The sequence below is a fragment of the Acanthopagrus latus genome, chromosome 13 (genome assembly GCF_904848185.1).
Source record: "Acanthopagrus latus isolate v.2019 chromosome 13, fAcaLat1.1, whole genome shotgun sequence".
NCBI lineage: Eukaryota > Metazoa > Chordata > Actinopteri > Spariformes > Sparidae > Acanthopagrus > Acanthopagrus latus.
The window spans coordinates 12,445,771-12,460,998 of NC_051051.1; the positions used below are offsets into that span (position 1 = coordinate 12,445,771).

Sequence of the window (15,228 nt, forward strand, 5' to 3'; positions counted from 1 at the left end):
CAGTTAATAAATGCAGCATATTATTAAGAGTTAAGATCAGTCCCTAGTTACCCCATAGCCAGCCAGTAACAACCCTGCCTACATGAAAGGGTACTGTCGCTGTGGAATAGCTAGGCAGATCTGGCGTTTAGGTACAGTAACAAGGGGTTACGGGTCAATGGATGGATAACCGTAATACATTATGTCTCCGGACATGGCTATGCTGACTTTGTTGCTAGTATATTCTCTATAGAGTTTAGCCATTGCAAACCCTGCTTGTATGGCTCAGCTGTACATTAGTAGACTACAACAGGTTCAAAACTGAAAATGACAAAATCCTGTACATATTGTGTGCGAATGCCAATTGGTATGATTAAATACTCTATTAATTTACTTTTTGACTTTATTTGGTAAGTTTACATTTGCCTGTTTTAAAAATGATGCTGATGTATCTTTGAGAAAACTGACAAACAAAAGAGTCAAACTGAGCAATATCACAATTAGCCAAGAGTTGTTTGCCTGTAATCCAAGAAAAGCTGTCGAAGACTGCATCCTGTTGCACTCACTGACCCATGAATAGTGTCAGTGATATGCAGCCCAAATCCTTTGTACTTAATACTACAGAGAGAGCGAGGTGTGGTACATGTATCTGTCACACACAACATGATCTGTCAGCCTGACAAGGATATATGAAACAGGTGTGGAAAACGTGCCAGACAAACAAAAACTGCAAACTCAGCATGTGATACGATCACACCACACAAACACCTGACAGGGCTGTTTCCACTGCAAACTGCCTATAAATGCCTCTGTTTCTCTATAGAGTCTGGTCGGATAAAAAATGTGGGACACATTAGAAGAACTTCTGTGCACTTAAATCTAACTAAATAAATGCTTTAAAGACAGAGACCAATTGACCAGCATCTTGTCAACCACAGAATAAACTTACTGTAAAGGATATTAAACAATGTCTTATGTTTACCTGGTTCCTTCCCCTCCGTCTGCCATAGTTTCGCCGCACCAACGTCTTGTAGTTGTGGTTCTTCTTGGTCAAGTAGTAGTAAAGGACACAGTCAGCAACACACTGAAACAAGAAATAGCGTGTTATTATGAATATATGGCACTGAACCTGTACTGAATATATTCAAGTGTTTACTTGTTTTAGTCAAAATCATCAAGCCATGAAAACATTAAGATTGCATATGCATATGGCCAGTGAGTGAAGGACTATTTGAGAGTAGAATTTTCTTATATTGCTGTTTCTTTATAAAGGAAAAAAACACTTTTTGTACACAATAGATGAGTGTAAGCAGTTCTAAAGGTCTTCAAACAAATAGTTAAAAAATATTCACAGCTGTAAATGGTTCATTTCACTACAGCCTGCATGACTCAATTACAAGTTAATATTTTACTTTAAGAAGTGATTATATGGAGCTTTGAGGTTTAATTCCAATGGATTCTTGTGTGTCTCATTTTGGGAGCGTTCATCTTTAATGTACTGCCCTGAAAATATCAATAAAGTAAAATCTGTTTGATGAAATGAGAATGTTTGAAACTGCAAGCAGAAGTTTACCTTTCTCTCCAGATAGGAGGCAATCAGGCCAAAGTTCTTGGGGTGTTGGACAAACCTAGAAAGAGATACCAATCATTACTAATGTGCCAAAGCTAAAAATATATTGGTGTAAGTCTAAGGTGGCATAAGGTCGATAAAACATGTCAGCACGACACTTGGGGACAAAATGTGACCTAGACATCTGCCAACATGGGAACAAGAACAACTCACTTCTCCTTAAAGATCTCCTTCTCGTGTTCAGTCCAAACATTCATGAACTGCCGGGCTTTGTACACCTTCATTGGGTCGTCCATCAGGCCATTCATGTTGATGAACTTCACTCGCCTCTGCTCAGAGTCATACATCATGGGAGGGATGACTGACAGCTGTCTCATCTGTTTCTCATTGTTCTGTGGAACATGGACATGAGAAGTGGCCACAGTTAGTCCAATAGAGAACAGTGTACCTTATTCAATAAATCACCTTTCTGCTCATTGAGAACTTGTATGTAGTTTGACTCCTACACTGTAATATATTTAAAAAGATTACTCCAGATAGTACCCACCTCCTGCTCAGATAGTCCATCTATGATTTCTGAAATCTCATGCTCGCTTCTTGCAATTGTTGCAGACAGACCTGTTCCTCTTTGTCCAACCCTGCAGAAAACACAGACTGATGTTATAATCTAACACTTGCATCGTACATGTCACATTATTTGTATCCTGTACAAAAACGAAATCAGTTACATTTTGTTCTTTTCAGAGGAAATCAAATTTGCAAGGTCACTAGGAGGCAATTCTTTTCAAAATTGTTACCATGAGCAACCGGAGACAAGTTTGGGAACTTTCAAGGCTCTTATTAAACAGAATAATTCTACCTGTTAATGGATAAAAAAGCCTCTTTGAACAACTATCAATTCCTTCCTCCTTTACTGTCCAGCATCCTGTAAGTGCTGACATGAAACCTCTGGGAGATTTCAATGAAACCACAAAGCACTGACGCCAGGAGCAACCAGACGCTAGACCCCCATCCCGTCTCCCACCCTCTCAGAGGCACCCAGTCAGCATACGCCTCTGCCTAATGTAGGCCATCGCACACCACCTAGTGTCCTCCTATTAGATGATAGCTGGACAGACAACTTAAAAATGGAGGAAGGTTTTTCATGTCTGGGTGTGGCTAATTCTTGTCAACACTGTTAATGCAGCAAAAAAATTAAGTGAAAATCATTTCGCCCAATCATTCCATCTTTGATCACCTACCCACATGAAGCAGATCTTTCACTGTTTTAAACAGAATGTGTTGATTTTGGTTCTGTGCGCTGCAATTTGGAATAATTGCAATGACCAATATAGTGCTATCAAAAAAAAGCCACTGCTATATGGAAACAAGCTGATATTCAACTTAAAGCCTCCATTTTTTCCAATCTTGGGGTCAACTCATAGGGCATTAAACCATGCACAGCCAAACATACTGTGTATTGTAGCAAAATAACAGTATCATGTCTTGATGTTGACCAGTCGCAGGTAAAAACTATTACCTCTGGAAGCGCTCCTGCTGCTCTCTCTGCTTGCGGATCTCTGGGAATTGCCTTTCATAGTACTCCCGTGTCCTGCTCTCCTTGGCTTTGCGTCGAGGGTTGTTCTCCATTCGCTCCACCTTCTTCTCCCACGCTTCCATCAACTGGTCATAGCGCTGGCAGATCTTCTGTTCCTGCGTGTACAACACACAGAATTGAGTGGGTGTGACTTGCCACAGTTCAAACCAAAACAAACTTCCAGATAGCTCAAGAATATATATCAGACCAATATGTTGCTGCCAGATAGTTTACTTAAAAATAAAGGCTGTTTTGAGAGGAAAAACGCTCAAATACAGTGTGCTGAAAAAGAGAAACTATTCTCAAATAAGCACTGTTCAGATGCATTCTGTACAATGATGAAAACAAATCTCAAGTTTCTAATGAAGCTTAGATAGAGCTACAGAGAGCTAACAAGAGTATAATAGATGTGGTTGCTAGGTCACTGAGTGCAGTGAGACAAAGCAGATGCAAATAATGGAAAAACAATTATTAAAATTGACCCATCAGGCAAATCGAGCTACCATGACATCTTCAATTCCTATCATCTGTAGGGGAACTTGAGTGCATCAGATGCTGCAATTTTGACATACACCTGTTAGCATAGTCAATGATGCGGATTAACCCTTTGTTTACACTTGTGTTCACGCTCTTTTACAGACAGGTAAAGACAGCTGAAGTGAGAGTTAAGAGAGTATAAGCTGTTTAGGATTTGGTGGTGTTTACTGTGGGTTATGTCTGTCTACCAAGTTGCATAATTCAATGTCCTGACCCAGGCACACTTTGTCCTGATGCAACTAAACTACTTAACAAAACTCATCATCACTTATCAGCTCAATATGTAAATCATTTGAAATGTATTTACAACTGGCCTGTTTAATTGGATTTTAATGTTTGATAACAGTGAAATAATTATCAACTAAAGTTTAATGAACTATAAATCTACCACTTATTAATGTTGGTTATTGTAGAATGTAGGGTAACATAAAACTAAATCAATTCCAGAGGTGTAAGAGTTAAAATGTCAAGTTCTGATAAGGAAAGAGGACAATACAGCCTCATTTCCACTTTGCTGCCAGGAGCAAACAATTCACCTTCCTCTTGGCATATGGCCATGTGCACTCTGCCATTGTTCAAAAGGTCCATCTGACCCTGACAGGGAACAGCCAGAGAAAGGTGGGACTAATGAGCCATGGCAACACAAACCGAACCAAGTGTTTCAACATGGGGGGGACTCTCAAATCTTTAAATTGCTGGTAAGTGATAAGAACGACAGCAAGTTGTCCCTCTCATTTCTCAGATCTGTTCTTTGATCTGACGTTATTTATTATTATACTGCATTTAAAAGCAGCTCTTGGCCCACACAATGTTTTTTAACAAACAGGGGAAACCGAGGCGTTTCCCAGACTGTAAATACATCAGTGGATTATTTTTATAAGCAATGCTTGCTATGCGGCTCCTGGCAGTGTAGGTCAATCAGTTCACCACTCTGATTGAGACTGAAATATCTCAACAACTAAAAGATGGGTTGCCATGAACTTCTGAAGACTCTCATGATCCCAGAGAATACTCTATTGACTTTGCTAATTTCCCAAGCATGAAGTTGACATTTTTGCGTAAATGATTGGATTGACTGCTAAAGTTCAGAGATTATGTTGAATAGCTCTGGTGATCCTTTAGCTTTACTATAGGGTCAAAATTTTAATTTGTCCATGACCTGCCCAAATATTTTTCATTATCCTCAACTGCGCTCCCAAATTTCTATATATTATGCATCATGACTTACAATTAGAAGTCCATTTTGTCCAATAACATGGATATTTTACATGAGTTTCAAGATTAAATATCTCATTTGTAATACTAAATCTATGTCATCTGACTGTGTAGGGCTGTGTAAGCAATGCATTTTTTCATGCAAACCTTTTGCAGTTTAAATTTGCAAAAAATACACAAACATTTTAGTATGTTGACAACAATATTCTGAACCTTTAAGTAAACAGGACAGCTACAGATCAAAAAATTAAAAAAAAAAAAAAAAAAAAAAAAAAAAAAAAAAGATAATATTTCCTGTCTAGCTGAGGTCACCAAGTCCAAACAGTCAGGTATGTGATAGCTATACTGAGCATGGGAACAGGCGGTGCCGCTAATGTGGCGACCACAACTTCCACTGTGCTTTCCTAACAGCAGGGACACTTACCCTTTGTTTACGAGCGTGATTCCTCCTCTTGAAAAACAAAATCAGCTTCTTTCTCATGACTTGGTTGCTGAAAGAGAAAAACATTTATTCAGTGAAATGAAAATATTAAAATGTTTATTCGCATAAGTATTGTGGTATTTACAGTACAAGAAAGCACACAAGGTTGCAAAATGCAAGTGTATCTTTGTAAATGTAAAAATCAAATGAGAGACAGAGCTCCCACCAGAAACCATTAGGCCATATCATCTTATTATCTTTAATGTGGAAGGCACAAAATACTGGGAACTCTTGTGTTTACACATGATGGTGGCTGTGGGGACAGAACAGTGAGAGAGCTGACCCTGTCAGTGTGGCCTGCAGAGCAGATTCACACAGAGGTGGTCTGACTGGTCCTGATAAAAACCTGAGCCAGATGGGCCACACTCATGGTACACACTGATAAGTGCTCGATCCAGACGGCCTGGCCTTCAACCCTCTGACACAACCCTACTCCAAACATACCTAATACAGACACAAGGGCGTTCTTTCACTTCCTTTCTCTGTTACTCTCCTTGCTGTCAGTAGGGCAACTCAATTGGGTGACTCAGCAATCAGATTAGACAGTTATCAGCAGGGTTTATCTTGCCGAGGTCAGCATTACCTCTTACACTTTACTCAGCTGAGATGATTCATATTGTGTTCGTGTGTTAAGCATCAGGTCTGCAGCACTGTGTAAGACCTCAAGGTGTTGATGACATGAATGTATGAAAAAAAAAGAAAGAAATGTAGATACTCACGTCTTGATGTTGTCATGGTACACCTTTGTGTCGGATGGCTGATTGTACAGAGGCTAAAAGGTGAAAAAGCAGAAGAGGAACAGGTAGTGGATTAATCATTAGCTATTAAGCAAGCAATAATATCTAACTTGCAACTGAACTCAGCATTACTTCTTCCTGAAAGCTCACGCTAAAACTATTATCAGCCATAGATTACGTACCAGCTCAACCTTAGGACCAAGACCTTCCAGTATCTTATGGGCCTCTTCAGCTTTTTTCTAGAAAAAGAAAGAATTCATATCTTAATTACTAGCATATTCTAAAACGAAGTCACATGAAAGGAAAATTTATGTGGGTTATACTCAAAGAAATATATTTATTTATATAATATTTTAGTGGCTAAAGCACGAAAGCAAACTCTTCAAAATAGCTAAACATGACCATTAATGCAACATCTGACTATTTGTACAGCAATTTATGTACAGTTATGTCTGTAGCATATAGACAAAATGGGCAAAAAAATTAAAATATGTATGTGTAAGTATAACTAATCAGTTTTAGATACATTTAATTTGCTCTTTCAGTATGAACTTCTGCACTTAATACATTTGAAAAGAAAGAAGCAATATGCTAAAAAATAAAAGGACAAAACATTCCAACTGCAGCAAACTAATGGGGGCAGAAGCTACAGTTTATCATTGCAATTGTAAGATCATGAGATTGATTCTGAGGAACTCTTGATTTTCCAGTTTTCCCAGGCCTACATTTACAGACTAAGACAAACAACCACAGCTGCTAGACTAAATGTCGTGCACTGAGCTGGAGCAGCTTTGCAGCCTAAAGGGTTAATGGCTGACTGAGAAGGAAGGCGTGTCTCAGCACTCTCGTACCATAACATTGTCTGATAGACATGAACTTCAGTGACCTCCATAAACACACACTCACTTCCCTATTGTTCAGCTGAAATACAGATAATGAGGCCTGTCTTTGACCTTGGTTTAACATTTGGGTTTAATACATTTTTAATTTTTATTTTAACAAGAGCATTTAAGAAATGTACACTTCAGTAAATCATGGTTACTTTTTAACACTCCTGCCAAAAAAACATGCAAAAACCACCCGACATTCCAACATATTTCCACAGCAAACTGGACTGAGTGTTTTTTTCGGTTTCAATTCAATATAGGTCAAAAAGGCTTTTATTTGGGTTTCACAGTGTCACAACGTTTTGGAATCAAGGAGAAAGCTGAACACAGAGATTTTAAGACATGTGTTCAGCCATTAGTTTAGCATTAAATGGTTTGAGAGAGGAGACTGCCACTGGTTGGCCATGGTCGCCACGGTTATTCACTGCTGAGGACACAGCAGACACATGTGTACTCAGCTGGCAATGCTCCATACAGTTTAAGCAGGTTAACCTGAGCTGGTGGAAAAAACAAAAGTATAGCTCAGACGCACAGCCATGATACATGAATCAAAAGCTAAACTATTCGAAACACAAAATGGCCAAGAAGAAGTGAGATGAGATGATGCTTTGCAGCAGTGACTAACCCTGTTCTCATCGTAGATGATCTGGACTATGCTGCGGTGCTTGTGCTCCACTGGGGGAGGGGTCACTGGCTTTTCTGGCTCCACTGGCTTTGCTGCTTCCTCCTCCAGTTGTTGCTGAGAAACAACACCAACACATAACAAATTCACCAATAGCAAACAAGAAATAACATTAAATACATACAAAAAAAAATATGAGGGGGCTCCTTTGCCATCTTATATACATGACCTATTTAAACATGCTGTATCTTGTAAGAAAAACAGCGGAAAACACAGCTGCATCCACATAGTGATGACCTGATCCCCGCTTCTGATATGTGAGGCCCATGCAGGCATTATCAGATTACTCTCTAAGGGCTTGTTCAAGTACAATCTTTTATGACAGAACTGAAGGTTTCTGGCATTGATAATGCTGATGCCTGCAGAGAAGCTGAACTGGTGAGTGTTTGATAGAGCAATGTTTACAAGTTAAAGGTTACACAAACTTACAGGTTACAGGGACAAGATTATCAGTTCACGAAATGCCTCAAACAAACAAATAAATCCCTGAAAATCTTGGATAAATGCAGACTGAAAAACTGACAAGTGTTCTCTCCCAGTAAAACTCAGCTTACATTCCTATCTAATGAGATGGAATTCCACACAAGATAGCTGAAGAAAAAAGAGCCAAAATCTAGATTAAAAACAAGCTAATCAAGATGGGAAGATGGGCTGAATAAAAAAAAGTCTGCAGCTGTAGACATTCAGTTTTTAAGAGCATCTTATTGGAACATGACATACAGCAGATAACACAAGATTTTTGAGCCACACATCTGTAAAAGCAACTTACAGTCCTGGTGAACTGCTTTCAAACTATTTGGATGCAAACAAAGCACAACTATGGGCTGATTAAAGATCCCACATTATGCTAAAAGTATGGACATTTTGGGTGCCTGTTAGAAAATGTTTATATGCTGTGTCAAAACACACATTTTACTCATCCTGTCCACTTCTGCAGCATCTCTAGTCAATTTCTGTCCGACATTCTGTTTTAGTCTCTTTAAGGCCCCCTTCCAAAAGAGCTCAGTCTGCTCGAACAGGCATTAGCATTCGCTAACTACCAACCATGGGCGTTTAGGGGGCACTGCTGTGGCTGCCGACTATCTAAGTGTTGGATCAAAACCTTTAAGCATCCTCGAGGGCTCATTTGAAGGCGCCGAATACCATCTGTGTGTAATTCTACGCAGATTGAGCGGTTTGACACTTTCACATATTTATAAGGCAACTAGACCTTCTTCATAATAAAAAAAATAGCAACTGCACTTTTCCAAAGCTTAAAAATATACAGAGTGCAAGGACGTGGCAGGAATCAACAGTCAACAACACTGTGGCAATCTCAGAGAACAAATCAAATCAATCAAAAAGAACTGGAAATCACACTTAATACAATGTGGGACTTACGGACAAGCCTGGCCGACTTAACGGGAGCCTCCTCACTATTGCCGTTTTTCCACTAGCAGTTTAGGCCATGCCGTGTCAAACCTAGCCGCGCTGATTTGCTATTTCATTGCCAGTTTTACTGCGCAAGCATCTGCTGTGTGTTACTGTCTCGTCATGTTCGCTTTCAGCTGTTTCAGGAGTCATGTTTAATCTTTCGTAAGTGCTGCTGAAAACACAACACTTCCTGTAATGCTGCTTTATATTAAATGCTTTTATATCAAATGACTATCTAATGGCGGGGGGGGGGGGGGGGGGGGGTGATTGTGAAGAAGTTATAGTAAATGAAACATGTTTGTAACTAAGTTAGTGGAGCCACTTTGATAGCGGTGATTCTTTAATAGTACTGCAGATAAGTAGAAGTACATCACTGGTTTAAGACACACCTTCAAGCAGGTAGCCCAGTTGTGATGGAAAAGCAAAACCCTGATCGCACCAGACCAGAGTCAAACTGGTTTCTATTACCATTAGAAAGAGGCAACACGAAGTTCACTGCTTAATCAAAATAGCAAGTGAACTTGTTGCTTGTGCCAATTTTTCGTACACAACATCCATTGTGTTTGATGCATGTTTAGAGACAAAAGGCTTTATTTTGTAACCAACCTGCTTTTTCTTCAGCTTGAAAATCTGCTGCTCCACTTTTGCAATCTCTCTGTCAACACGGTCCATGCTCTGGATCAGCTCCTCCTTGGAAAGTTTTGAGGGAGACGTGTCCTGCTCTTCCCCCATGTGTAGCGCATGTCCTCCTGGGGATGGGGACTCCACTTTGACATTGAACTGAGACTCCTGGCAAGGCAAAAATGTTAATTTATCTTATGAAGAAATATAGCATAAGATCTGTACAAACAATATGATGCCATCCAGTCCCCACAATTATTTTTCAAACTAAGCGCCATCAGAGGGGTCCTACTTTTGGGGTGGGGGGGACAGTATTTCCAGATACTTTACAAAAACACATTGTGACTTTATAAAATCACAGAGAGAAGTTACAAGTTCCTTTTTCTTTATGAGGGCAATGACATTGTGCTAGGGTTACAAACAATGTTGTAGTTCAATGGTGCAGAACTATAGTAAGTATAAGTTTGTCTCTGTGAGGACAAAAACACATCACTGAAACCTAATGTGAATTCTTCGTTTGCAAAAGTAAATTAAAAGAGAAGGGCCCACCTTTTTAACATCCACAGTGGCTCTTAAACTGTCCTGTACTGCATGGGTTAGAGGCAGAACAATTCCACCAGCTGTGGGATTGTTGCGGCTGATGTGAGACTCAGCAACAGTCTCCATGCGAGGGCGTTTAGACTCCAAGGCCTCATGCTCAGACTGGGATGTGATGGAGTGAAACTGCTGTTCGTAACCATGGCGTCTCTCTGGAGGCCTAAGGAACAGTAAACAATTCATGTCAGAGGCAACATCCGGTGGGCTAGATATACGATTCCCAAACTGTAATTTGGGGACAGCACCCCCGAGGGAGACCAAAAGGAAAAACAACTCTAAAACACAGAGTGTGCTATTATTTTTTTGTTTGTTTGTTTTAACTTATTTAGACGGTACATATGATGATGCAGATGATCAGATTTTCAGGCAGAATGTTGGATATTTCAAGTGAAACTTTTACCTTTCAGTTCCAGGGTGGAATTCAGATAGCAAAGATGGTCTTCTCCGACTTTGTGGATCTTGCATATGAGTCCTATAATCCGAGACGGTGAAATCCTGAAAGAGGTGCAAAACAATTTTGTAATGCAATCTGATCAAGGTCATGACAGTATTAACAGAGAGATTCCTGCAAAGCTGGAACTAGAACAATGGACTTCACAGATGCAGCAACCAAATCGTGCTATCAGAAAGGAAAAGTCCTGTTGACAATGGGCGACATACCTGATGCAATAGATATGCTTCAGATCTAATCAATACAGTCGTCCATGCTGGCTGCTTCATTCATGCTTTATACATGTAACTGGTACCCAAAGCATATTTTTGGGTGCCAGCTCTTCTTTCCCCTCTCTCTCTCTCTCAACTACATAGATTACGTGGTAGGGATAGGGACTAAAGGCGATGACTATTTAACTGTAACATCCCCAGCTCAAGTTTGGTCAGGGACGTTCGTTGCATGTCGCCCCCTGTAAAATACTCTGTTTGCTTCTATTGGTTATCATTGCAAAAAAAATTGATTAAAACCCTTTCAATACTCCAAAGATTTTATCAAAAATCTATTGGGTAAAGAACATCCAATTGTTATCAGCACAGCGTGACCTCCAAACAAACCTGACCAAGCAAATGCAGTTACAGGAAAACTCCAGTTTTTTCCCAGATTTAGGGCAAACAATCCAAATGCCCAGAAATTTAGTGCTGGCAGTTTTCTGTGAAAGTAAACTTCTAAGAAGTATGTTATGTCATCCAAAACGGCTAAGAAACACAATACAATTTTTACAACAGTCAAATTAAAACTCAACTGAAAAGTGAGCTGCAATAAAACATTATACAAACTTTATAAAGCTGCATGACTGAACTGAATATCATAAATATTTTTTAGTACAGACACCGTTATTATCTTGATTATTTACTTAACTTAATAATGCTTTACTTTGTCCGAAAACTCAAATACATTTCAATTGCAGTTTTCCTACATAGATAAAATGTTGTTACAGCTGCAGCAACAGAGAGCCCTTAGACTCAAGTCACATCAAACATGGCAAGGTTGGTGGTGCTGCCACTACCACCCCCAAATTATTTTGTGTGGGAAGCTGCAGATCAGTCATGAAAAGGTCAGCTGAAACACATTATGGATCCAGATAACCACTAACACAGGTTTAGAGTGCGTCCGAATGATGTTGTTCAGCATATCTGCTTTACTGCAAAAACTCTTCATGCAAGCCAACATCAGTATTGCTCAACATGGACCTGATCTGTTTTAGTTTGTCTCACTGGAGCCCCAAATCATCAATCATCATTATAAAAGGAATGATCCTTGTTTTTGAATGCTAGCGTGACTCTTGCTTACCACACATGGAAGTACTGAGTGACTTCCAAGGCTGCAGTAAAAAAAAATATAACATATCGCTCAAGTTTAATTACATAAAAAATAAACCAGCCAAGAATTGTGAGTTAAATAAATGCCCAAATACTTTAATCAGAAAGTCAGGCCTGTATCTGCCACAAATCATCCATCATTGTATATGGTACCTACTGCACACTACTTGTATACTGTAGTTACACTTTCACTTCTTGATAGATGGCCCTTTGGTCTGTCTATGCAGTAGAAAGACACAAATACTTTTGAAAACGGTGCTACATTACCAGAGAAAACAGAGTGCCTGACTGGCTAAGTCCGGTGGACTTTTACCTGCTAAAGGGCTGGTGTTCATACAACTTATCTGTATTTTAATGTATGCTCGCTTGACAGATTTAAAGGGGTATTTTTGTTGTGTAAAGCTGGAATCAGACATCCGGGGCCACTTATGAGAGTCATAATACATCGTGGAGGAACCGCAGTGTATGGAAGAGAAAAGGGCCACCTCAGCTCAGAGTCGATGTAAACTTTGCCAGCCAGTGAGGACAGCAGTGCAGAGCTGCTCCGTACCAGTGTGATAAGGCTGTGATAAATGTGCACCAATGGAAACCGATGTGAAAATCACTGTACTGCAGCTAATTTCATCAAGGCTTGTTTCTTTTGAATGACACTGCTGCATCTACAGAAGAAGCAGTACATGCATGTGTAACATTCGACACATCGACAGGAGTGGACATGCCTGAGACATACAACAATGTCCCAAAACTTTAAGTCATAACAAAAAAGCTGACAGGACTGAATTTACGTTACAACAAACACAACTGTTATCTCAAATACAACAGTGCTGAAGGAGGGGGTTTACCTGTTGGTGCCGGGTGCCAGTGAAGGTGTACTGGACAGAATGTGGTGGGTATCGGCTCTGCTCGCTGCTGAAGCTCCCCTGGCTGGGGGGGTAGCCCGAGCTGCTGGACATCCTGGTTCAGTGCTAGTGGGCCGCTGCTGCTGCTTCACTGATCGGAGATTTAAGCTAGACCATGTTCGGAGACACGAACCACCTGCACCAAGAGCAAAACATAAAATACATTCTTTTTTAAAGCCACTTTTTACCTAGGGTTAGAGATGAATATATCAAAACCTCTTACAATCTTACTCTGACAATATTTGATTGTATTGTCAAAAAATACTGCTGATTGATAGACCTGCTGTTGTAGCATAGGGCAGCGAATAAAGGTTACTTTCTCATCTCATCATCTTTCTGCTTTATCCGTGAGGGTCGCGGGGGTTACTGAAGCCTATCCCAGTTGTCTCTCAGGGTGAAGGCAGGGTACACCCTGAAAAAGTCACCAGCTAAGGTTACTTTCATTAATGATTAATCTGCCAATTATTTTCAAGATTTATCTATTAATTGTCTAGTTAACAAACAGTTGAAAACGTGAAAAATGCTAATCAATATTTCACAGAGCCCAAAGTCAAATTGCTTCTTTTGTCCAGTCAACAGTGCAAAACCAGAAGACTCTTCATTTGCTTTCAAAAATGACAAAAAAGAGCAACAATTTTTTCTTAAGTATTAAGAAGCTGGAATTGCTAACTGTTTCCTGAAAAATCACAGGAATGATTTTCAATATAGCTGGCAACTGATTTTCTTTCAACTGTTCTATGGTTTAATTTAATATTTGTAGCTCTACTTCAGCATCAGACAGAAAGCGTAGAACAGGAGATGTGCAATAATGTGTGATCTTTTGAGCCTATCGTGTAAACACAAAGAACAAGAGGGAGCAACATAAATCTGAGCAAACACTGATTTTATTTGGCCAAGAAAGCCAATGCAGTAGTCTATCACATTTTGTCACTTTTCTACGTTTCCATGAAGGGGATACAGTCCTAAAGTACTGCCCTTCTGACATCATCACTTGTTGCCAACATCCAAATGTACCAATCTAAGTTCTTAATTTACCTTGCAGAAGTGTTGATACAGGTCAACGTTTTTAAACCAAAAGAGCGAGGATGATCCGAAAACAACCAGTACATAATAACAACTTGGGCTTTGCTGTGCAGTGGCAGTTCTGGGGAAGTTTCATATGGGTGGAAAAAAAACAGGGTACATGGAGAACTCCAGTAGTTCACAAAGAAGAGCATGTACCATTTATCAAGGCTTAGTTCCTACCACCACTGCCCAGATTTGATGCTAGCTGGACGTACTTTTCTGCATGTTATCAATTTTCTCTCTCCCTGTCTTCCTGTCTCTCTTCAGCTGTCCCTACCACTGTCACTTTTACAGCAAAAATGCTCAAAATATGATGAATAAAAAAATAATTTAAAAAAAGGCCTGTTCTTCAAAAACAATATGTAAATGACTTAACATAATTTGATTGTTGTACATTTTTAATAAGCCTGAATTTTACGTTTCGGTCAGAGCTATTTCACATGTATGTTGATCTCTTGCCACATTAAAAAGGTTAAACATGGAACACTTCAGCCTTATTCCAAGTGTGCTTGTGCATCAAGCATTTTGTATATAATCCTTGTTTACGTTAATGGTAAACAATTTAATAAGCAAAATGAATTGTGGTCTTTTTTTTCTTTTTGCATCGGAACACATTTCTCATTAAATGTAGATCTTGCTTTTCAAAGGGACAACGCACTGTTCCAGTCAAATACTAATCTGTGATACAGAATCATCAACCATCAGCATTTGAAAGATATCAGTCCAGTTATATCATCCACATATGTTTTTTAACACAAAAGAGTTAAATGCCTATATGGTGTTTAAAAGTAAGTAAAACCAACCAATCCAATGATATGCATATCCACTGCCAAATCTAGAAGTAGTTTAGCCAACTATGAGAACAAACTATTAGTCAGACGGACTAACACTATAATCAATTATTGGTCATGCAAATTAATTTCTTGAAAAGGAAATCTGTTGCTCTTCAAAAAGGGGACTGGCAGGGTGTGTCATATCTTAATTTGAATGTTTTTGACTGGATAAACTCCTCTGTTTTTAAATTAACGTCTGCTGCACAGTTGTGGTAAAAACGGTGTCATTTGCCTTTGCATGTTACGACAATCAACCACATGAGCAATTATCATGGTTGCAATTTTCCACTCATGTTGCCATTAGAGCAGAATAAACAGCCCATT

At 39.4% G+C, this 15,228-nt stretch overlaps 1 protein-coding gene across 8 annotated transcripts in view; it reads right to left on the minus strand.

Annotated features, from left to right (window-relative positions):
- The window catches only part of ncor1 (nuclear receptor corepressor 1), a 51,226-nt gene that overhangs the window by 34,121 nt on the left and 1,877 nt on the right, over positions 1–15,228 (minus strand). For 7 of the 8 annotated variants that reach the window (XM_037120311.1, XM_037120310.1, XM_037120307.1 and 4 more), the window contains exons 2-14: positions 12,950–13,142; positions 10,696–10,790; positions 10,248–10,455; positions 9,684–9,866; positions 7,608–7,721; positions 6,278–6,334; positions 6,078–6,130; positions 5,302–5,368; positions 3,069–3,241; positions 2,097–2,187; positions 1,763–1,941; positions 1,553–1,607; positions 962–1,063 (exon numbers count right to left, since the gene is read on the minus strand). In XM_037120311.1, coding sequence (XP_036976206.1) covers positions 962–1,063; positions 1,553–1,607; positions 1,763–1,941; positions 2,097–2,187; positions 3,069–3,241; positions 5,302–5,368; positions 6,078–6,130; positions 6,278–6,334; positions 7,608–7,721; positions 9,684–9,866; positions 10,248–10,455; positions 10,696–10,790; positions 12,950–13,060 — 1,488 coding nt within the window. In that variant the 5' untranslated portion in view covers positions 13,061–13,142. Of the gene's footprint in view, positions 1–961; positions 1,064–1,552; positions 1,608–1,762; positions 1,942–2,096; positions 2,188–3,068; positions 3,242–5,301; positions 5,369–6,077; positions 6,131–6,277; positions 6,335–7,607; positions 7,722–9,683; positions 9,867–10,247; positions 10,456–10,695; positions 10,791–12,949; positions 13,143–13,286; positions 13,419–15,228 lie in introns of all 8 variants that reach the window. The other variant, XM_037120304.1, reaches the window with a different exon arrangement.